Source organism: Meriones unguiculatus, chromosome 15 (genome assembly GCF_030254825.1).
Source record: "Meriones unguiculatus strain TT.TT164.6M chromosome 15, Bangor_MerUng_6.1, whole genome shotgun sequence".
Classification (NCBI taxonomy): domain Eukaryota; kingdom Metazoa; phylum Chordata; class Mammalia; order Rodentia; family Muridae; genus Meriones; species Meriones unguiculatus.
This window is the reverse complement of record NC_083362.1, coordinates 70,019,077-70,044,189: the sequence shown is the minus strand read 5'-3', so window position 1 is coordinate 70,044,189 and position 25,113 is coordinate 70,019,077. Positions and strand designations below refer to the sequence as shown.

The 25,113-nt window shown below is 40.7% G+C and overlaps 1 protein-coding gene across 3 annotated transcripts in view; it reads left to right on the top strand.

Annotated features, from left to right (window-relative positions):
• Positions 1-24,861, top strand: part of Pid1 (phosphotyrosine interaction domain containing 1) — a 225,723-nt gene extending 200,862 nt beyond the window's left edge. For all 3 annotated transcript variants that reach the window (XM_060368733.1, XM_060368731.1, XM_060368732.1), the window contains one exon: positions 22,528-24,861. In XM_060368733.1, the coding sequence (XP_060224716.1) occupies positions 22,528-23,004 (477 nt within the window). In that variant the 3' untranslated portion in view covers positions 23,005-24,861. The remainder of the gene's footprint in view (positions 1-22,527) is intronic.
• Positions 24,862-25,113: the final 252 nt, after the last annotated feature.

Below are 25,113 nucleotides of genomic sequence, written 5' to 3'. Positions count from 1 at the left end.
AATGTCTGGAGTGGTTCAGCTTAAGTTCCTTCTTGTTTATTATAAGCATTTACAAAAGTCAGTTCCAGCTAAGTTTTACTTATGCTTTCAAATCAAGAGAGGTTTGGGTTGCTTGAGAGGCCCAACTGGTTTTGTCTGGTTTGGAGATCTTTGAGACCAGGGAATGCAATTCTCTAAAATATTTTGATTTTGGACTGCATGCAGTCATGGCAGATTCAGGTGAGGGGTGGAGACAAATGCCACAAGTCAAACGTCAGAGGCAAGCAGTGAGTCTACCTAGTTCCTGACATTTCTTCTGATTGGCTGCTCTTCCTCAGGTGGCCCTGACATCCTCTTTGAACTTCTTTCTTAATGCCAGGTACTTGTTCTGGCTCCATTAGCATAGATCATATGGCAATCACCACAGTGGGTGGTTTCACAGTGGACAAAAGCTTCTAGATGTTTTCAGTAAGACGTGAGAGAGAAGTCTAGATGGCGAGTGTCCCTAGGATGTATTCAGTACAGTGTACTTTGGAACCCAGGAGTCACGTGACATGGAAAGCTAAGCCTTTTGGAAATTCTGTGGCAGGCTATAGAATTGAATTTCCTTTAAAAGTCTGGATAGGAAGACTCTGCTACATAGAATAAGGAAGGCCAATTCAGCAAATAGAATGCCACCATTAATAGGTCAATAAGATGAGCTGCAACCCCGTGCATACATGGCAGGTAGGAAGCCCTGTATGCCTTCCTAGGTGTGGCCACAGCCTAGAGAGAAGATGGGCAGTTGGATGGACACTATTGGAGGCCTCTTTTATGATCTTAAGGGCCAGCATTGAGGTTGAGGGAGGAGTGAAGGTTACAGGTTGCCTTCATTTCACATATGGCCAATAAAATACAAAGTATGCACTTCCCATTCTCCTCCCTTATTGTCATCGACCACCTGATACATCTAGTTAAAATCAATGTAGGTCTTCCTATGAGCTCATCATGCCTGGAACAACTTTAAACCAAGGAAAGAGTTATTTAAAGGTAGTCATGGCATACACTTGATACGTTGAGTATAATCACATCCTATAGAACTAGAAGGAAATCTATAGAGATATTTGAAGGCCTTAATGTGTCTAATATTAATGGACTGACCAAACCATTCTTGGCATTGCTGGTGATTTTTCTACTGGCTCACTGTGGTATGAACCAGCCCTCTGGCATCTGGTAGCCTAATAGAGAAGGGTTACAGGGTGGCACTCAGAAAGGATTCTTAGGCTTGGCTGCTGTGCTATGTCCCCTAAGTGTAAACTTGTTCTCTTTCAGATATTTATGTCAGAGAGGAAAAGCCCGGGGTGTTCAAATCCACTGCTAATAGCACCAGGCTTGGTAAATGGTGCAGTTTAATGAAGCAGGTCTTAGTTCCTCCAACTTCAATGGGGTCACTCAAGCCACTGTTGTCTTGCTGATGTTTCAGACTATTTTCACGTACATAAAAAAAGAATGTCCTTAAGTTCTTGGCTATCTCCTGCACATCCTGAAGAGGCAGCTATTCTGATCAGCTTTGTTGGACCCCTCAAATCCCACCATGTGCTTTCTGTATGTCTCCTGGCAAGCTGCGTTGCAATCCTCAGTTGCTGTATCTCATGTTTAAGGCAGAAACTGTTGTTTGTTTATTTTTGTAATTCACCACCTGGAACAGCCTAAATTAGGCATTTGACAGATACATTAAACATATAGAGTCTTGGGTTCTACCATGTGCAGCTTCTGCCATATTGACTTTCAAAATTTAGTTCTGTTTGGTTGGTTGATTTACTTTTCAATCAGTTGTGTTGCTCACAACATTGGTTAGGCTCTTGTTTTCTCTCAGCTGCAATGGTATCAGAGGCAGTGGAATCATGAACCATGGGGATTGACTTGGGTTACAACTCTAAATAAAATACACGATTTCTTTACACGATATAGCTGAGCTTTAGAGAAAGTAATCTGTACCCATGACTGTAGGCATAAGGTTATTGTGTAATTCAAATTCTGATTTCTGTACCCCCCATATCTGGTTGCAGTCCTTGTTATGAGACTCTCTTCTCTTGGTGTTATTTAAACACTGCTCCCCATCACCCCCTGATATGCCAATAAAGCAGTTTACAGCCAATTGCTGAGCAGTGTAGAGAATAGGGCTGGACATCCTGTCAGCCAGGGGAGGAGGAGTTAGAAGAGGAAGTAGGAGATTCAGCCATGAGGGATCAAAGTGCAAGTATCTCTGGGATGCATGCTGGGAGGAAGCCAAATTAGCCTAAAGGGTTGAGAACAGAGCGATAATGGCTCATGGTGTTGTGAAGCTTGTTATGAAACAATAAAGAGTCTCAGTTATCTGTGTGACAGCCGGGTTAAGAGAGAAACTAAGAGAAACAAACACAGTGGTATAAAAATAACCTTAACACACAACAACACACTGTGTATGTAACAGAGGCCAAAGCCATCATGGATCTGTGTGCTGCTGAGCTGGTGTGAAGGAGGCCAAGCATGATATGCTCAGGTTTAGATTAAGAGGAAGATACCAGGCAGAATTGGAGTATGGAGGTCTAAGGAAGCATCCTGCATCCATCTTACATTCTCCTAACTCAGTCTCTGCCTATTCAGCCACATTCTTTTTATTCAAAAGTTGTATGCACATATGTGTCTTCTCTGTATATTTTCTCTATTGAATGTGGGTAGAAAACATAAAGATTTAAGATTAATATTCTGCCTGATAAATACCTTCTGAATTTTATATACCTGACACATTCTACTTTTTATATATTTTCATACAGAATTTAATTGACCACAACAGGAACAGTTAGACACTAGCATTGCTCAATGAGGATGGTGTTTCCTGCCCCATATAAGAACTGGGCTAGATCCTAACTATGTCTGTCATGGAGAGGTGACTCTAGAATCCTGGATTCTTGCTGTTGATCCAAAGAAGCATCCCTGCCAGGTATACGAATGAGCAGTTGAATTAAAAATGAAGTCTGACAGTCTTGAGTAGTTGCCCCTCAGCCAAGGTCTCTCTTGCTAAAAACCCAGAGATTGGTCTGCTCATCTGTGCAAGCTGTTACACGGAAAATCAAACTATCAATATGGGGCCAATAAATGGTACCTAGTTATCACTCTCTTGAGCCTGGCAGCCTCACAAGGCTACTCTAGGCTCATTAAATCTCACAGTTTTCATAGCCACCATCTGCTTTCTACAAGGAATCACCATACCTTTCCAGGACTCCAGCACATTTTCCATTAGGCACTTTATAAAATCTACATTATAGGGGCTCTCTTCAGAATTAGCATAGAAGGAAGGTAGATGTTATAACTGTTTAATTATGTTTTTACTCTAAGGCCTTCATTTAGAAGTTTTTTGTAAGGTCACATGCCACAGCCTTTCAAAATTCCTGTACAAAAGAGGTGGGGGGAGGGAGAGAAGGAGAGAGAGGGGGGAGAGAGAGAGAGTAGCTATACTCTAAATCACTTTAAGCCATTAATGGTAGCTTGCAGTTAGGATGTGACTCCTCATTTACAATCAACTTCCCATTCTGGTACTCTCACAACATAGCAACTTTGTTGAAAATTGGAGAATTTAAATAAAAACAGAATATTGATAATCGCTCACATTTTAGTGAAGTAGGAAGAAAGTTCAACTCTTCTTTTAAAGAAAATTCCTTGAGAGCTGTATTTTACATAAAACCTAGGATAGTCTCTGGTGCTGTAGACTGCCTGAAAGATACATGAACTCAGCTTCTCCATAATTTGATTTGTTGTTCTTTTCTCATTCCTCCCCCACCCCTTCTGCTATCAGTCAGGTATGAAGTATCCTAGAGGACATTGACCTAGGCTTCTCATCCCTTCTCCCCTGTGTGATATATACATCTGGTTGGTGAGGGGTCAGGGTTGGCTTCCTGTCTCATCAGAGGTGAACATAGTCCTCTTCACTCTCTTCACAGAAGAGAACTTCGCTGCCTCTTCTGATGCCTGCCTCAGTGTCCCTAGCCCTTTTGCTTGCTACAAGCAGAGGGATCTCCCTGTAGTTTGAGAGCATGCTATTTGCTGACCTGACACTCTGCAGTGATGATAGCAGTGGACTTTTGGATAAATCCCACAGTTCTGACATTTCACCAACACACGAATTTCTTCTCCAGCCTCAGCATTTCCTCCTAAACCTTGGTTCTTCAGGACTCAGTCTTGAGTCATTTTCCAGGGAATATTATCTGGACCCTTAGGTTAGCTATGGAGCCCCACTTTGAGCTCGTGGTACCCATGACTCCCCCAACATGGGACCCGATACACTGATTGTATATGATCCTTTTGTCACTGTGTCGTGCACTCCAGGTGAGCTACATAAAACCTGTTCCTTGTTTTATTCCTATGCCTTGGATAATGCTGGTCTACATGCTCAGTAACTATGTATTCAATAAACAAAAATTCTCATCCACTTGGGAGAATGTAATGAAGGGACAGGAAGACCTATTCAACAGACTTTACAGTTTGTTTCCCAAATTATGCTGGCTGGAATTCCCCATTTGAAGGGAAGACATGGTCCCTGTGCTGGCTTGTTGGTCAGCACTGCTTGATGGCGTGCTCAGTTACTAATGCTTTGATAGGGATAGGGAAGCAGGAAACTTGAGTGTAAGTTGTACAATGTCCTGTGGACTGTGGAGTGAGGCAAATTGACTTGCCTCTCTGTGACTCGGATTTGTCATTCAACAGAGTGATAATGATCTTGAAATGTCAGCAGGAGATTGTATGTGAAACCACCCAGTTCATGAAACATAGCAGGTGTTTGATTTCCTGGTTGGCAATGAGTCATAAATTCTAGCATTTCATCTTGGTCAAAGCTTTTCAGGGTATTTTTTTAAATATTTCAAGTCACTGTGGGTAATATGGTTGACCAGTCCATCATAGTGTCTTCATTGAGCCTTGGAAACTAATTAAACACAAATTAAAACAACTTAGCTTCTGTTCCTTCTTCCCTCTCTCCCCATTTCTGTCTTCAAGTAGCCCACTTTTTATTTTTCAGCTTTATCTACCCATGGAGTAGCTTACTGAATGCAGTTAAGGTTCTCCATTGGCCTGGCATCCTCCTCTGGAAGCCCTGAAACTTCCAGGACAGAGAAGACCAAGAGAAGCAGGAGGTTGGCAAAGAGTCATAGCACTAAAGTCAGGAGAACCACCAGGAGAGTCACGTGTGAAGTGTCTGTCATAAGAGCATCTTTGCAATACAACCAGCTTGATCTTTGGAATGTCCATTTAAGTGGGAGAATCACCTTCTCTGCATTGGCACTTAACTTAGTTGTAGCTGGTAATGTGACCATAGGGTGCCTTTGCTGGGAAACAAATAGCTGTTGCAGAGCTCCCCACACATCAGAAGAGACACCTTTGGAGAATTGCTGCCTGAGTGACCTCCTCCTCCCTCTTTGTGAGAATGTGGCATTTTCCATGAAAGAAACAGAACTTATGAAAACTGTTCAGTAAATAGATTATACTTTTTTTTTAATGTTCCAAGTTGATGTCTAACAATATTTTATTATATATTCACCTGCCTGAGGTGATGCATGCATGCTAAGACATACTGGGAACTAGTTCTCTGGCATTCTGGTCTTCACAGACAGCAGTTCTTTGCAAGCTATGAGAGTTTTATATATTCTGTTCACTCTTCTACCAAGGGACCCACAGCCATCCACCTGAGCACAGTTGGCCATGCTAATTGTACCTTAACTCAGAGGAAGAGAGAACTTTACACTGCTAATTGCCTTTTAATTCTTTTGTAAACACATAGTTCAGCAAGAAATCTTTCTCCCATTTCCGTGGCTTATTGCATACTGATCTTAAATTTCCTTTGCTCCTCTCTGGCTTTTAGTGAGTTGGGGTGGAAAATTCAGTGCATTCTCTTTGCTGTCGTAATTTAAAGCATTTTCTTATGTGTGTAATCTCAAATACCTTTTCAGCACCTTTCTGGAAAATTAAAACAACTCAGAGGGAGTGGAGGAAGGAAAGAAGAAGGGGATAGGAAGGGGAAGAAGGAGAGGGAGGGGGAGGAGGAGAAGAAGGAGGTAGAGAGGGAGGGAATAAAGGAGGGGGAGGAGGAGAAGGAGAAGGGGAGAAGGACTGAAGAAGGGGGAGGAAGAGGAGGGGAAAAAGGAGGGGAAGGGTTCTATCAGTGGGTAGAAGCTACATATTATTTTAGCTAGATTCCAATTCCCTAGCGATATTTCTAATATAATCTTTAGGTGTTTTACTTGCAAAATTGGCCTTTTCCTAGATAATTGTAGCTACTAGAGTGCTGGGCATTTTCTCCCTGTGATTGAATGCTGTTTTTATTGTGCATGTGTAATTCAGTGAAGCCAAAAGACAAAGGCTTGTTTGCAGAGGGAAGACAGGGTGGACAGAGCTTTTATTAACTTTTGGATGTGCTGGGTTGAAGGTTTTTGTCTGTTTCTGGTGTTGCAGCATTCAGCATATCTCTAGGTCAGCAAAATATAATTGTTTTGATAAAATGTGTATATTGCTTTTTACTTGGGAAAAATCTTAGAAAAATGATGTCAGAAAAAAAAATTGATAATTCCATCTTGAAATAAATAACATTGTCTTCTTAAGCCATACAAAGACCAAGTAAGATAATTCTGCCTCTCTTTTCTTTACCTTTGGGAATGAAGGTATCAGAAAAATAGATTTCTAATATCAGACTATATTAGAGTATAGACCATTAGGGATACTGGGGAAAAATTATTTTAATCATAGTGGCAGAACTGGAAATTGATTTTAGCAAGAAATATGTGAACACCTCAGTTACTAGATTGCTTGCTGGCTGTATTGAGATGAGGCAAGAAGAGGCACATCAGGCAAAAAGATTAATTTGGTCCTGGGCTGTAATCACAGAGGAATTGCTTTTCATTTTTTTTTTTTTTTTTTGTAAAGGAGATTCATTTATGTTCCATTATAGTGAAGTTTTACTGATGTACTTGCTAGATTTTGCATTTCCTAAAGACAGACCCTTTAGTCATATAGATTGCTCTTCTTTGAAGAGAGGTATGTTCAGATGACAAGTAGGTAGTGAGAAGCAGTGTGTATCTGTCATCTATGGCCATGATAGAGCTGTATAAAAAAACCACCCCAATCTCACTATCTTGCTATGTAGAGGTGTTATGTACATATGTAAGGTCTTTGGAGATTATCTGGTGGCAAGGGACAGTGAGTCTTCCAAGAATTAGGCCTTCAAGTCTTACAACATTCCTAGTATTTAACTAGTCTGGCTTAGGATGCTTTGAATAAGATTACTGGTTAGCCACAGAGCAGAATCTGTGGAGAGACAAAGTAGTTACCACGACTGTGCACAATTCTTACTGCTGCTGAAGGATTAGTTTTAGCTAGAATTCTAGGTTTTCTGGGTATGTAGTCTAGCTCTGCCCAACCAGTAGTGCCCACTTAGAAAAGGGGCCCAGTCTCAGAGCCTTGCTTCTGCCATGAGCAATAGATACTTGACTTACAAGGTGTCCTGGTAATGAGGTCCTAGTTGAATGCCAAACATGGAAATGTTTTCAAACAACAAGGCTGTGTGGCTGAGGAAGTTCAAAGTCAGTGTCTGAGACTATATTCTCAGACTGTTTAGGAAAGAATCAGGTGATAAATTTATACGTTTTCTCAGTTAAGAGCAGTACCATCAGTTTATCAAATGATGCATTTTGTATATACAATCTGCATAGACATACAGATAGTTTAAAGAATACCCTTATCACATTTTCCTTTTGTTTGGAGGAGGGCTGGGCTTGAACCAGGAACCTTGTGCATCTAATCATATGCTCCGCCACTGAGCTCCACCCTCAGCCTGTAGTTTTCTTTTATTTTGGCTTTTATGTGTAGTTGTGGCCATAGCAAGTATTCAAGGAAAATATATGGCATACAAGTTGCATTTTTGCTTTACAACTAAAAGCAGCATTTTCATTTGGAAAGTAAGGTGTGGACTTCTGTTGGATAGGACAGTGTTCTCCAGGCTGCTAATCCCTCCCCATGGAGACAGCCTGAGAGGCTGATGTGACACCAGAAGCTTCCAGGATTTCCTGGCTCTGGTTTGTACTAAAAAAAAAAAAAAAAAAAAAAAAGAAAAAAAAATGAGATGTTTTTCTCGTGAAGGCAGAGAGCATTACCCATTTTGTTCACTATGTCTCCAATATGCAAGCAGCAGCCTGGTATGGTTTTGGTGGCGGCTAAAAGTTTTCTTTCAGATGGGCAAATGTTTGTTTTGTCTTCTCTGCCCACCTGGCATGTTTATGTTTTCTGAGTTCACAGATCTTGAGACTATCATTGTGTAGAATTCAAAGTTAACTTTTGTACATGCAAAAAACTCAGACAAGAAACTTAGCTATCCGAGAAAGACTCATTCAAGAAACAAGAGAACTTAATATAATTTCATCCAAGTTTGTATGTGTATTACAAATTTATATATGTATTTTCTTTGCTTGCAGATGTTTTAATCGACAAAAATGTGCCTTTGATCTGTAAATGGTTCTATTATGTTCATGTTTACAAGTATTCTGTTAGATTCATGTGGAATGGGCTTTCTATTGCTTGAAGCCATTGCTAACTAAAGCATCACTTTAAATAATTTATTCTGTTTTCACAGCAGTTATATTTGGAACACAGAAAAGAATAAAAGTCATTGTAACAAAGCTATGTTTCAGCACTACAAGCGCTTACTGAAAACTATTGTTGTAACCTATAAAGAAAACTTTCAAATGGTTTCACAAAACATTTGGGTTGCTTTCACAATTCTGAGCCCACTATCAATGCTTGCAGGGAGCCAACTGCTGGAATTTAATTGAACATCTTTTCCCTTCACATCAACTTAAGGCCAGTTAGCCTCTGGGTAATTTTCAGAGCAGGTTTATCTCCCTGCCTAAAATGAGCATGACTTCCAGGTAAAATTAGATGATGAATTACCAAGTATATTTAATTCATGCATGAGTGCTTCGGGGGAGAAAATGGACCAACACGTGCATCTGCTTGAAAAGCAGCAAGGGCTTTATCCATTTCCATTTGTTGAGAAAAATTCTCCCCAAGCTAAGACCTGTCTGACAGCAATTAGAGGAGAAGGTCCTTGGTAGCAGAAGAAATGGTCAATCAGCTCCCTGGAGGAGTAGGAGCTGTAGTGAGATCTTATTGCTGGCAGAATGGTTAAAATTGGAGTCTTTGAAATAGAATACTTAATTGGAGAGTTTTCTTCTATATCTGTTAGTATAAGGATATCTAAAATTTCTTTGCATTAATAGTCAGATGTGTGATTATTTTGAATTAATTCTGAGATATTTAGGTGTGATTTGTCCCAGACCCACAACAAGGTGATTTTAAACATCCTTCTGAGAAGTTGTAACTTTTAGTTCATATATATATGGCATATGTGTGTATATATATATATATATATATATATATATATATATATATATATGGTAGTGTTATGACATGCATGAAGTATGTTTACTCCTTTTGCTGAAGAATTTGGCATTATGATGTTGTTTAACCACATCAGCAAGATTTGGAGGAAGGATTAGGAAGGTGGGAACTTCTCAATGTCTTTGGATGAGAGGGCGAAGAAAGGTAAAAAAAAAAAAAAAAAAAAAATCTGTGGAACTCTGAACCAAGTTGCCCTGTCTTTCCTCTGAGTCTGAGCAGTAAAGTATGTTCTAGCCATGAACACTAGGCAACTAGGACTTTTCCGAAGGTAGATGCCTGGTCAAAGGGTGGTTTTACACAGTGAGTGAAGAAATGGAGGTGATGTTGCAAGAAGAACATACTTCTTGTTAAATGAACTATATGGTAGGAAGGAAGAGAACTGAAGACTCTTGAAGAGTCCATACTGGGCTGTAAAGCTGGTCTACACTGGTCTGTGACAGAGGGAAGATAAGGAAAATGTGATTTATATATGCATATCCATATGCATGTACATACACCTACATCCTATACACCTATACATGCGTGCATGCTCACATGTATTCAATGGAACATTTTCTTTTTCCTGAACAGACTCGTGTTTGCAGGAAAATGGATGCAACCAGAAAATCTGTTAAGTAAAATTATCCAGTCTAAGAAAGACAGACGTCATGTTTGCTTTTATTTGTAGTTCCTAAATTTCGTACAGACAGGTAAAATTGTATACGTATATGTGACATGAGCTCATGAAAAAAGTATTTGGTAGCACCTGGTTTGTAGCCTTGGTGCTGGGGAGGAAGACATGGGGGATCCCTGGGTTTGCTGGCCAGCCAGCTTTGCCTGGTTAGTAACTACAGATGCAGCAGGAGATGGTGTGTCAAGGAAGAGAAGTGAGGAACGCACTCAACATAAACCCCTGGGGTCCACAAGTAGGCCCACACATGTGCATAGACATATATCCACGCACACATACATACATTCCATAACTCAGAAAATAAGAAACAGTCACAAACCTCAGTGACCAAATGCTATTGGTATCAGCTCTCCTTAGTCTGCTTGTTTATATCACTTTGAATGAGCTAAACTTGGTTCTGCTAACTTTTAATTTCTTTTGTTTTTCATTCCTTTTGGCTTTTATAGAGAACTTCTTTCCTCATGCAGCAAAAGGAAGAAAAACAAAGAATTTGACTCCTAAAGGGTCCCTGAGACCAACGTCCCACAGAGCTCACTGGTGGCGAGATGAGACATGGTGTGCCAAGATGGCCACTCTTTTCTTCATGTCTGTGGCGTCCTGTGTATGTGTATGTATGCTGTGTACATATGCCAGTACATGTAAACATATGTGCACAGTATTCACAGGTAGTGGTTATGGAGAGGGGGCCACAGCTTCATTGGTCCTTTCCAAATACACTACCATTTGGCAGCTAGGAACAGGAAATATTGGTAGGGACCCATGTTGCAGTTCAACAGACCCCAAGGAACTCTCCTGATATGTACAATCTGTCTGAACTCACCAATAGGGGGTTGCAGTGACAGCGACCTTGAGCTGTGTGTGCCATAGGACCAGGGTTACACTGCAACCCTCATGGAGAGCTTATCCTTCCATTTTTAACAACCAGAGAATTCTCTAGGGCTTTCTCCTATCACGGCCCTTGTGTGGCATTGTGACGTGGAGGGAGATGTGCGTTCTAATGGTGAACTCACTGATAGGGATGATATGCATTGCTTTTCTGTCTCAGAGCTTCTGCTGATATTGCTTCAGGGACCACACCTCTGTGAAGAGCCACACAAAGGATAACCTGAAAACTGGGATCTGTCACTTTGGAGGAAGCTTTACCATTTGGGCATGAATGTGTAGTCTCTTTGTACAATCAATATGTATAGGATTTTCACTGTGTGGAGTTCATTATAATAATGAAGTGAAGTAGTTCTTAGAGTACTTGGTGCTTCTGGGGGAGCATGGTTTCACACCGATATTCTATGGTGGCAAAGCAGATGTCCTGAGAGTTATATGTGTTCATGTATTTGGCTTTGCATGATTTCCCCCTCTGAATTAAAAGTAGCAGAAAGCTGGCGAAAGGCTGTTGTGATCTGATTACAGTGGGATTACTGATCGATTAACCTTATCAAAGCAATTACAACATTTCCCCCATGCAATAGTAAATTCCTGGTTACCTGGTCCCCTAATAGCCTCTAGGTTGTTGGAATCCATTTGGGGAAATGGTCTTTTTATGGTGTGTTTCTGCTCTTTGGCTATTATTGCCTTGCAGTTCAAATAAATTTAGGCTTTTGACCAGGACTGCCATTAAAATCAGTTTTATTTATCATCGTTCTGGACATTGCAGGCAATCAAGGGAGATGTAAAACAAAATGAAATACAAACATTGGAAAGAAAGTATACACAGTCTGTGGAAACAAAAGAGCTGAGAAATTGAATGGGTCATTTACAAAGGAAGCAATATAGATTACCAAAAAGCCCCCCCCCCAAACACACCATCTTATTGCCAGCTAAAACAATAACAGAATAATAGATTTTATTTGTGAAGCTAGTGAATGTGGCAACGATGATGGCTGCTCTTGTTGAAAAGTGTCTGGTACCTGGAAAGACTCTCAGATATAGTTATGGGATATGGCATGCATTAGTTGTCCCTAGAGGGCAATTAAATACACATATCAAAAGTCTTAAGCATTTTCATGTTCATTTCTGGAGCAACATTGCCCCTAGGAGTTTGCCATAGGCTGAGTGTTGCTTTGCGTCGCTGAACGCTTTGAGAATCTAATGAAACTGATTAACCCTCTCTTGGAGAAATTCAAGCACGAGATGCAACCAGCTCCACAGTTAATTTCTCATGCTGTGAGGTGATTGACAAACTCCAGCAAAATGGTGGTTCCTCATAGGACGTGTGTTACTTTTCATTGTTTCTAACACCTCTTACTTTGACAACGGAAAGCGATCCATACAGCCAAAAATCTGGGTAATTCCATATTCAGTAGATCCCACAAGTAAAATTGTGTCCTAAGGTATTGTATTGCATTATATTATATTATACTATTGTATAATACTAATAATTGTATTATACTATTGTATTGCATTATATTATATTATTGTGTTGCATTATATTTGTACTTACTTACTTTAAAAAAGTTTGGATGGGTAGCTTAAGTAGCCCGGGCTGGCGGGGAACTCTTTATGTAGTAGAAGATGACCTTGAACTTCTCGTCTTTTTTCCTCTGCCTCCTGAAAAGACTGGGATTTTACGCTAAGCATGTGTGCCCACACACTGGTATACTTCATATCAATAGACAAAGAAGTACAACTAGTGGGATCCCCTTTACCGTCTCACCAGTGCCTTTCACCTCCTTCTTTCTTTTTCTTCATATTTTAAAATTTTTAGCAATGCCCGTGTAGTAATTACTTTCTCATTTTTGCGTCAGAATACCTTAGAGAACAACTCAGTGGAAGAAAGATGTATTTTGTTTTACTGTTTCTGCCCTTCACATCAGGAAGGACGTAGTGTTGGGTGCAGGGACACAGCTTGGTTTATGGAGTCACGAGTGTTTCCTGATGGATCTTCATCAGGTAGCAGACAGGGAGTGGAGATAGCTAGGCATGGAGTTGGGGGTGTAGTTCACAGTTCTATCCCACAGGCTTCACAGCCTTCAGAATAGTGCCGTAACCCTGGGAACTCACACGCAAAGCGTGAGCATTTGCGGGACATTGCTGATTCCAAGCATGGTACACTTATCTCCCCCATTTGAGTCTGTCCTGTTTTTCCTTGATAAAGCCTGGGTGACTGACAGGCAGGTAGCACATCTTTGCAGCATCTGTCACTGGATCATTTGGTAGGAATAAAACTGTCCCCTGTAAATGTATCTCTCCATTACTAATTACTAAGTATCTCTCGGGGAAGTGCCTTGTGCCTCTGTGAAATATCTTCTCATCAAACAGCCATCCCTAGTTTTAACATCTTTTGATTTTTTTTTTTTAACTGAAAGGTGTACTGTAATTGTGGCTGTAAAGTTGTGGCTTTGCTTTACGATTTAATCACCTTTATTATCGTGATTAGTATCATGATAAGTTCACTTTTCTTTCCATTTGTTCATTCATAGAAATAAGAACTGACTCTGATTCTTTTGTTTGTTTTTTCTCTTTTTAATTAAATTTTTATTTTTTTATGTTAGTTACAGTTTATTTACTTTGTATCCCAGCTGTTGTCCCCTCCTCATGCCCTCCTTCCCAATCCTACCCTCTCTTCCTCATCTCCTCTCACCCCCCTCTAAGTCCACTGATAGGGGAGGTCCTCCTCCCCTTCCATCTGACCCTAGCTTATCAGGTCTCTTCAGGACTGGCTACAATGTCCTCCTCTGTTAGCAAGTTTGTTCCTCCCTCAGGTTGGGGGTAGGTCAAAGAGCCAGCCATTGAGTTCATCTGACTCTGATTCTTATTCTGATAGTGATATCATTATTATCAGTACCTGACAGCCCTTGTTTGGTCAACAGGAGAGCTTCATACTGGTGCCGACCTTCAAACATGTTATTATTATTCTGTTTTTCTACTTTCTGCCACAGTGCAACATTCTGGAATGGTCTCAGAGTTTTAGGGGCCAGTTTTCTCCAGGTAGGGCTATTCACTGTGGGCCTGCCACTGTTCACAGGGCACTGGACACAGCTAAAAAAAAAAAAAACCAAACATGTGTATATGTTTGTATACACCCGTGTGCACAAAATCTACCTGTGTGTTGATACCAGCATCTACCTGTCTCCATACACTCGAAAGCCATTGATTTGTTTTAATTACTCAAATCCCTCAGGAATGTCACAGGGTTCTGGCAGAAGGAAGAATTACATATTAACAATTTCATTCAAAAGTGTCACACCAGTTTGTAAAACAACCATCAACAAATGAGAGTGACTGCTTCATTCTATTATTGCCATCGAGAAAGAGAGCAGGGAGGAGTATATGAGAGGGTTTAGAGGGAGGAAAGGAAGGGGAAAATGATGTAATTAGACCCCCTCAATAAAAAACCAATTATTTGAAAGATTAAAACTAAACGTGATAAAAATTGAAAGACCAAACCAATTATGCTTTTTACAATATTCCTGTTCCATCTTCTGTGATTTTCTGTGAGACTTAGGTATAAGGGTCGCATTGTAGGTGTTCCATTTGGGCTTGTGTACCCCACAGTTCTTTATTCTCTGTACTTTGACCAAGGGCGGACCTCTCTAACAGTCTTTATCTGTTACAAAGAGAAGCTTCTTGGAGAAGGAATAGGAGCTGTACCGATCAATGGGTATGGAGATAAGCATTTAGAAATTACGTTGAATTAAGAAAATGGCAGTGTTTGTCAAGGTTTTCATTTGAGCTTGTCTTTACTGCTCTGGATTACATGATTGTGGCTGTGTGCCCTCAGTATCCTCACCTTTTTTATGTCTGCCTCCATGGGACACCTCTTGAGAGCTGTGGCTCCCAGGGCCAATTGCTTTATGCATTTGTCACTTCTTACACAATGCTGCACCATTGTTATTCTTTTCAAAGGTTTAGTGCCTTCTATGGTCTTCTTCTGATGAGCTGTGTGCCAAGGAAAATGAACTGAAAAGTGCTGCACAGACCGAGATTGGGTCCTTTTTTTTTTTTTTTTTTTTTTACCCACCACAGTGCCTATGGTTCCCCTGAAACCATCCCTCAGGGTGATTCTCACGTGGTGTACTTGATATTGATTTATCATTAAGAGAACATTCTCATTTGACCATTCAAAGGCCTACAGCAGGCTTCTGAACTTCTGTCCCACTTTCAGTATTACCCCAGTGATGAGAAAGCAAGGGTGAAATAACAGACTTGTCATGAAATAAATTGTTCCTGTGCCTCTGGGTGGCTCAGCTCTGGGTCTCCCCATCCTGAGGTCAGCTCTCCAGATGGGACCTGATAAGGGAATGTGGGTTTCAGTGTGGTGTCATTTTTATTAAGTGCCTTTGTCTTCAGGGGCATACTTTAGTGCCTTTTAGATAAATTGCTTCCATCTTTGACAGTGACAGTGACAATATTTCCAAGCTTCACATATCTAAGATCCAAATGACAGGACAAATTGCACATTGGAATTGCTTTGTAAGTGCAAGACAGGATGTAAAAATCTCATCTCTCTGCTTTACTGAAACAAGTTAATATAATATGGATATAGGAAGCAAATTTTTCACTTAAGCATGTAACTGTGAGACAGTGCTGTCGTTAACAGCAGACATTTTACACACACACACACACACACACACACACACACACATATATATATTATACACTCATACATACACAGATTCATTGAAGTTAAAAATAGGACTTAACTATTCCTGAATATTAAATCTTATTTAATTTACTACCCCCATAGTATATACTTACATTTTACAAAGACAATATATTTCTCAGTAAAGTTCCCCCAAAGCCTCAACATGTAAGTGACATTTATTATTTGATAAAAATATACAGGCATGCCACAGGAAAGCTTTTTTGGAACATTAGAAATAGTAGATCAATCACTTCCTTTCACTATTTTTCTGAGTTATTCTGGGATCCAGGAAGACTGAATGGAGACTTTTCAGCTCCTTGGAGGATGCTACCTAGAGCAGACAAGGCACTTCAGAGGAGCCTTCTGGAAGCCTGCTGGGTACCTGCTGGCAGGCTGACCTCCTGTCTTAGGATGGATCATCCACAGTAGGACAGATGGAATGCAGCAGATGGTGGCAAGGGTTCTGAATTTACTGTCCAAACTTAAGTCCTGGCCCCTATGTAACTTGAACAAATTGTTTTATCTGTCAGTAGTCCCCTAGTCTTTAGACACAACATAATAATATCCCTTACATGTAGGATTGTAAGGAAGGGTCATGATCTATGTAAATGTTTCACCAAGACCCTTATAAAAAGGAAGGCCTGGCTAACTGTCATTATCTACAGTCTAATTGTGGTTGCCGCTTTTGAGTTTTGGGATTCAGAAATTAGTTTCCATCACAACCTTTTTTGTCCTCACTCACCATTCTTCTAGAATCTTCCATGCTTACTATTTTGTAAACAAAATTTTCATGGTTTTCACTACAAGCATCATTATATTTTAATACTGCCTTTACAGATGAAAGCACATGATACATGTTTATAACTAGCATATGTGTTTGCAGTTTGGGCTGTAGAATGATTGGCATGAGTCCTCCAGTCCTCACAGTGTCCACTGGAGATTTGCTCCTCTTTGACTAGGAAGAGGAGAGAAGATTCAAGCTAAGGTCAGAAATAGTCCCTGTGTTTTCTCACTCCCAGTTCTCTCAAGCGTACCCATGGAAACCGATGTGAGAGCATTTGGCCCACGGTTAACAGTGGCTCTTGTTTTTCTCCTCTTCTTCTTGTAACCCAGAGGCTATGAGGCTATCCAGCTATGTTTTCTCCATCTTCTGTTCCCACTATGCCATTTTATATCATCCAGAGAAAGGCAGTCTTCTACAGAACATGAAAGAAGAGCAAGATCTTTCATATCCCAAGAGAAGCTTCTAGAGAGCTTTGGGCTTCTTTTTTTCTCCAGAAGCACACTGGCTGAACACCCAGCTTATAAACCTGAGCTCATGTGCTTTGGGAGGCTTGATTACCAGGGTGTATGAGTTCTAACACAACCGTCCAGCCATCTTGTATCCTTGTCAAGGACCCAGGTCGCTACCATTCTCCTCTTGTGCCATCTAGAGAGAGAAGAAGGACAAGTTATAAGCAGAATGAGATTATGGCCTGGCCTCCCAGAAGGAAAACTGGTGTTGGTGGAAATGAGGACAGACGTCAGGAAGCAGAGCTTCTTTAGCGCAGCTGAGCAGGAATGGTTATTCATGAATGGAGAGCTGCTGGGTGGGGTGGAAAGCTCACACTTGGGAAGGAGAGGTTCCAAGGACAGAGGCTCTGCGGAGTTGATGCTGTTAGCACTGCAGACCCTCTGTGGGTCCCTCATGCTCAGCCTGCACACTGTCACATGTTGCAGATGTCCTTAGACAGTCTATTCAGTTGAGGTTGTATAAAGCTCATTGACACTTACCTCAGATATCCGTTTGGGGTGTGAGTTTATGCCATTAGGTAACACATGAGGACAAGTTTTCCTTTCTCTGCTATTTGTTTATTGCTCTTGGAATGATTCGTTTACACTCTTTTTTTTTCTTGTTCTACGCCTGTCTCTCTCACCACAGAAAAGATGCTGATGTTTACAAACTGAGGCCAGCTCTCATTCCTTCTGAAGCTGCCTTTTTTATCTTAGAAGTCTCTTTATTTATTCCCCCTGGAAGGTAAAGAACTAAGCAAACAAACAACAGTGTCCCAGTTTGGACAGATTTAGTGACCGGTTTTGAAACTCAGATATTTTTATAATTCTGTGGCCCCAGAAGACTATACCTCTACGGACAGGGCTTAGAGGGAGCACATTTATTGAGGAAACATTCACCTCTCTCATACATCGCCTCTCTCTCCTTGCCTGCATCTGACACTGTTTCCCAGCTCTGTCGATGGTGGGACATACTGCAGTCATGCACAAGTCACCTAAGACAACCAAACCAGAGATAATGAAAACATGCAGGGACATCCAGAAAGTGAGGATGTCTCTCGTCCAATAGCAAAATGTTCAACAGAAATTCAGACTCTTCTAATTCAGATTAGTTCCTCACAGATCACTAAGCAGTTGCTGATACCCTGAATGTTCTTGTATAACATGTGTTCCTAGTATAACTCTCTGAATGATTCTGGGTATATCTCCTGTCTGGATCTAAGTTCTGTTTTTAAGACAGACAATTTAGTAATGGCAACATCCCATCCCAAAGCAGAGATGATGGCACACCTTCAAGCCCAGTCCTTGGGAGGTAGAGTCAGGTACATGTCTATAAATTCGTGGCCAGCCTGGTCTACTTAGCAAGTTTCTTGCCCTCTAGAGCTATGTACTGTGACTCTGTTTTAAAAAAATCCCATCCTAGTCTACAGAGTTGTCAATGAATCTGATGTATGCAATTCTTTTGCCATCTCCTGAGACACAAACATCCATTATAACTTTTTGTTTTCCCTAGGGTTTGATTTTGCTATGTGCATATATAAATGATGACTTGAGACCTTTAGGACATGCTATGCAGTGCTTCTTTTTCTGTTATTGGTGAAAGTAGTCAAGCTTAACCTGAACAGATTTTATCCATGTATCATGTTTTATCTCAATGCTTTAAACTCCCTTTATAAATATCTATACATTATTAAGTAGCTTTTACTTTTGTCTCATCAAAACCTTTGAGTTTCAAATCTTTGCTCCATTCTTCCCCAAACACACTTCCAAAATAAAACATTTTTTTTTTCTTAAAACTCTTTACTATGTGGATAATAAACATTCACAAAGAGAATTTCTTTTTTTTTTTTTCTTGGCTGACTGTCAGAATTTTACTACTTAAGAAACTGCTTTTGATTTGGATGAGTCAACTACAGCTTCTAATGAAGGTTTTGAAAAACTACCTTTTAATCATCTTTCAGTTGAATTCTTTGTATAACTTTTAGAAGGCTGTGTGTGTGTGTGTGTGTGTGTGTGTGTGTGTGTGGTGTGTAATGAGAGAAAGCTGAAAGCAGATAAAAAGAATTCTCCTTCCTCCAGACTACCTTTTTCTCAAGTATAATATTTCTAGTTCTGGTAAATAGGATGAATATATTGTGTATTTTTTTCTTTAGTCACACAAATGAATTGTTTCCTTATTTTTTATTGTGTGTGTGGTAAAATAGTTACAACATAAAAAAACCAATCCTCTTAAGCCAGTTTCAAGTCTGCACTTCCTTGTTATTGATGTAGGCATGATGTTCTAGTGCCGTCACCTCCACCGAGCAGTGTAACTTTTCCAGGCCTACACACCAGAAACTCATTGTCTCTCAAGCAAGAGTCGCCATTACTGTGCCTCAGGTCTCCATCTCCCACCCTCCAGTTTCTGTCTTTGTGATTTTCATAGAGTTTTAATAGAACTGTAGTCTTTATTTTGTGACTGGCTCATTTTATTGAACACTAATGTTCTCAGAGTTTATCTCTAGGTAGCATATGTAAGAATTCCCTCCCATTGGCACTAAATAATATATCATTGTGTGTGTGTATTCATTTGCATGGTGCTGGGTATGTGGGTTCTTGCTACATTTTAACTGCTAGGCATAATGGCTCCTTTGATCTTGAGCATACACTTAATCTTATTACAACCCTGCAATTTGCTCTTTTGAGAAGAAGAATGAATGAGTCATATGAATCAAAATATGTTTTAACTTTTGGATGAACTTCCATTGTGTTTGTCTCGTTCGACTATACCCCTGATTAAAAGCCAGTCCTCAAGTTGGTACTGTTGGCATCACAGTACTTTGGAGAAGGTGGGGATTAGTAAAGACAGGAGATGCTTTCATGTGAGCTCCTTTATAGTTCTTGAGAGAAGGTTACAAAAGGTGCAAACTTAGCTGTCCTCTACCTCCTTGTCTTTTCTGACTGTCCCTGTTCCGCACCTGATTTCTTCTTTCTGTATGATATCCAGCTAAGATGTGACTGTGTGTTGCTCTTACCAGAGGACAACCAATGCTTCCCAACCCCGGCCCCCTTGACCCCCTGCAACTCCAGTTTTGGACTTTAAACTCACAAACTTTGGGCTTGGCCAACCTCCTTTATAAATAAGTAGACTGGGCCAAACATCCTTGTTTCAATTCTGCTGTAATAGAACACTCTGACGAAATGCAACCTAGAGGTGAAAAGAGTTTATATGGCTGACACTTCCAGGTCACTGTGCATCACTGAGCGACATCAAGGCAGGAGCTCAAGCAACAACTTGAAGTAGAAGCTGTGGAGGAAGGCTGCTGGCTGGTTCATTTGCAGGTTTATGCTTAGCTAGCCTTCCTCAATAGACCTGGGACCACCTGCCCAGGGAAAGACTCTGCCCACAGTACACTGGGCCCTTCTTTATCAGTGAACAATCAAGATGACCATGCCACCTCTTCCTAAGTATGCCTATGAGCCAATCTAATTCCGGCAATCCGTCATTTGAGAATTCCCTCTTGGGAGACTCTGGGCTGTGTCAAGTTGACATAGACATTTTACTTTCTAATGAAAAACTGGCCAAGACATAATTTTCTGTAGTATTTTAAATCTTCCAAGGTGGCACAAGGACTCTGCTTATGCTTACAATTATACTTGTCATTGTCTATTGTTTTGGTAGCAGTCATGGTAATGTGTTTGAAGTATTAATGGTATCTCATTGCGGTTCTGATAACATTACTCAAGAATTGGTGTCAGAGTTAGGTTTCAATTGCTGTAATAGAAGACCATGACCAATGGCTTCCTGAGGACAAAAAGATTTATTTGGCTTATATATCTTAGGTCACAGTTCATTGAGGGAAGCCAAAGTGAGAAGCCAGGACAGAAACCTGGAGGCAAGAACTAAAGCAGAGGCCGTGGAGGAGTGGAGGAGTGCTGCTTACTAGCTTACTCCTCCTGTCCTGCTCATTTTGCTTTCTTGTGCCGTCCTGGACCATTTGCCAAGGAATGGAGCTGCTCACAGTGGTCGGGGACCTTTTGTATGAACTATCAATCAAGTAAAATGCTCTGCAAGCTTACCTACAGGTCAACTAAATGGGAACTTTTTTTTCAAATGAGATTCCCTCTTCTTAGATAACTGGCTTCTGTCAAGTTGAGGAAAACCAACATAGTAAGCAATGTTGAACATCTGTTTACATGCTAGTGGTCATGCGCCCATCTTATGTGGACAAGAGTCTATGAAAGGACTATGCCTTAGTCTCCTGAATGCTGGGATTGAAGATGTGAATTGCCAGGCCTAGCCAAACTACCTTTTTAAAGGGACTCTCTTATTTCAGAGAGAACCTGTTCACAAAAGGTTGCACTAGAACCCCTCTTTTGTGCTCTAAAGTTTTTGTATGCAGTCCCTCTGGTCTGATAATAATAACCATTGACTTGGAGCCATTGTGACTAAATTTCACGGATCAGTTTGCTCCTTTTCCTGTTCTAGGATCCCCTCCCTTGCATTCATAGTGTTTATATCTCTGTGCCTAAATTTGAACTGAATTCTACACAATTTTACATTATTTTTTTTAATTGATCCCTTAGGTTTCATGCAGTTCTTTAATGTCTACATTGCAGTGGCAACAGTTCTACCCAGTCTAATGACAAAACATGATAACATATACCTCTTGGCAAATTATGAACAAGGGCACATGTGTGAAGGTCAAATGGCAACTAGTAGAAGTCATTTTTCTCTTTCTACCATGTAGGTTAAGGGGTCAAACTAGGGTCTATCAGCTGAATCTTTTTCCCTCCCACAATCTTTCTTTTTTTCTTTCTTTTTAAAGACAATATCTGAATTCTTTGGAATTATTTTTCTTCTTTTTAATAGTGCCAATCTAAGCATTTGATAACCTTGCATTCTAGTCTTATCTAATCTCTCAGCTACGGTCACATAACCAAATGCCCATCATTTAAAAAACTGTTTAAGTTGAAATGTCGTGAGGCATTGTTATATTTTTAAAACTTTTCAGTGGAAGGGGAAACCATGCTTCGGGCTGTAATTTGGAAAGAACACTTTTTTTGTGTGTCTTTGGTATTTGCTGGAAGCAAGCAGCATAAAGGAAATCAAAAAGGGAAGGATTTATGGAAAGGATCCAGCCGAGAGATAAGCTTAATAAAGGCTTTGTTTTGCAGATGCACAGCCTCCTGATTTCCTGTTGTCCTTGAATGCTTGCATTTCCGATGGATTGAAAGTAAACTTCTAGTGACCTATGATTTCAAAGGAATGCCAGATTAAATAAAATATCATCCTCAGTCACTTTTAATTTAAAATGGGGTATGGAAGAAGAAAGGAGTGCTTAAGGTATTCAATAAAAAAAAAAAAAGGAATCCAACTCTATTTAAAGAGTTTCCATTCATTTGCCCTGGAGGAAACTTGTAAGGAAAGAAAGGAAGAAATTCTGCTTCTAGGGGTCAGGGAGTATGTGCACCTGCTCAGTGGGCCCTGCTGCTTTGTGTTGATCAACTCTCTCTGCCTGCCTATTGGAGTGAGCTCAGCATGTGGTGCTGACCTCTCCCTTTGCTTCTTGTCTCCTATCTGCAGGTCACCTATCTGGGCAAAGTCTCTACCACAGGCATGCAATTTTTGTCCGGCTGCACTGAGAAGCCAGTCATTGAGCTCTGGAAGAAACACGCACTGGCCCGAGAAGATGTTTTTCCAGCCAACGCCCTCCTAGAGATCCGTCCATTCCAAGTGTGGCTTCATCACCTTGACCACAAGGGAGAGGCAACAGTGCACATGGATACCTTCCAGGTGGCTCGCATTGCCTACTGCACGGCTGACCATAACGTGAGTCCCAACATCTTTGCCTGGGTGTACAGAGAGATCAACGATGACCTGTCTTACCAGATGGACTGCCATGCAGTGCAATGCGAGAGCAAGCTGGAGGCCAAGAAGCTGGCGCACGCCATGATGGAGGCCTTCAAGAAGACTTTCCACAGTATGAAGAGTGATGGGCGGATTCATAGGAGCAGCTCATCTGAAGAGGCTTCCCAGGAACTGGAATCTGACGATGGCTGAAGGAACTGAAGATGTTCCAGCGAAGGCAGCATTTGGGCAATGAGTTTCAGAAGATAGATGCATCTGCAATGATTCGAATTTGGTATGAGAAGACTGCCAACTTACTGGCTGACCATGCTTTTTAAATTCAGAAGAGCAATTCTAAAGCTAAAGAAATGTATCATTAATTATGTGACATTGAAATCTGCTGCTGCCGTGACCACGAGGAGAGTAGGAGTGTGGATGGGGAGGAACGTTCCAGACTCTCTTCTTGTTTTTCTTCTCTCTCTTATTCCAACACTTGCTGGTGGGAGATCTCCACGCCTGTTTTCACCATTCTCAGGCAAACACTCTGTGGCTTTAGTTTGATGGACTGTTCCAATCTGCCTTACGAAATCCAACAGGAATGTTAGAGGCACCTCTGTGACCCCTAGGCCCCTGGGTGGCGTGGGGAGATGATGCTGGTGTGGAGGCTGCAGGATAGAAGGGACATGTCCGGGTGACTACCTGGTTGCTCCTCTCCCTTGGCATGTTCGCAGCCACTCTCCTCAGTATGTGAATCAGCGCAGCTTGAATTGAGCTTTACAACTAACAGCACGCTAGATGGCAGTTAATTTGCAGTTAAAGATGATGCTTTCATTTACATGAGTGTATCAAGTAGTGCCCTCCTATTGTATTCACTTCATCTATTTTCTTAGAATCCTTGCAACTAATGATTGTTCTCCTCTTCCTGCCCACCATGTTTTCTCCTTCCAGCCTCCCCAAAGGGGGTGGAGGCTCAACGCATTGCAGGACTCCAAAAGGGAAGAAACCAACAAGTTAATTCAATAAACAGTAGGCAGACTATCCAGGAATCCCAGATGTCTGACACCCTAGAAAAGAAGGAATGGGTGTCCAAAGTCTATAGCAGCCACCCTTCGTTTAAGCCCTGATTTATAGTAACTTACTTGGTGAAAGGTCCTGTTAGATGACTCCTTCATGGGAAGTTTCAACTCTGACATGACATCGCCTGGGAAGTCTTGCCCCATCATTTATTATTGAATTCAAGTAGGGGATGAATGAATTCAAGACAGTTTGCTTAGAAATCTCATGTTTATCTGGAAACCTAAAGGGAAATGTGCTCTTACTGTCCTGAAGTCAGTAATATCTTAGAGTCAGAATGATGCCCTTGGCTCTCAGTTCTGAAGAGAAATTCTCACTGGTAACTTTATGAGATCTCAAGTTCAAGATCTCATAAAGAGTCGTGGAAAGTATTTGTTAAGATCAGAGACAGGTGGAACTTTGTGAGTTCAAGGCCAGCCTGGTCTACAAAGCGAGTCCAGGACAGCCTGGGCTACACAGAGAAACACTGTCTCAGAAAAAGGAAGAGAGAGATTTTCAAAAAAAAAAGAAAAAAAATACACATTTAAGGTGAATAGACACATTAAAAGGACAAATGACCAACTTTTTTCAAGTAATATTGCTCCTTTAAAAGGTGTATTTTCATTTCTGGTGATATTAGGGGCAATGGGGTACCTTAGAAGCCTTAAGTGAGAGCTAATATAATCCAGACAGCAATGGTGTTGGTGTTTTTGGTCTGTGTACCCATGTGTCCATGTATGCGTTTGTGTGTATGTGTGTGTATGTCCCCTGTGTGGGTCCAGTTTCAAGGCATGTACGATAAGCATGGAGTCGTATTGGTGAGGACTCACCTCCTGAAGATATGCTTGTTGCTTTATGACATATGTAAACTATTCTTTAGATAAATGCATTCACTCTTTAATAAAAGTATGTTTGTGTTAATAAAGCCAGGGTGTTTCATACTTTATATGAACTTTCCTATTTTTAAGAAATGGAAATTGGACATGTAAAATAAATCAAACTTGGTAAACAGGGCAATTTTATCTTTTTATTGGTATTTATCGGTTTTTAAATTGACCACACATAAGGCATTCAAAAATGGATGCCCCTTACTCGAGACAATAATGTTACTGATGACGTTGACCTTCTTGATTAATGTAATGGGCTTATTTCAGAGAAGAATGTTTCTAAACATTTTGCAAATAATCGCCATTTAACCCTACCCCACATATCTTTGAAGAACCATCCTGAATTCCTGAAAGGTAAGCATAGAATGATTCCTTTGGAAAA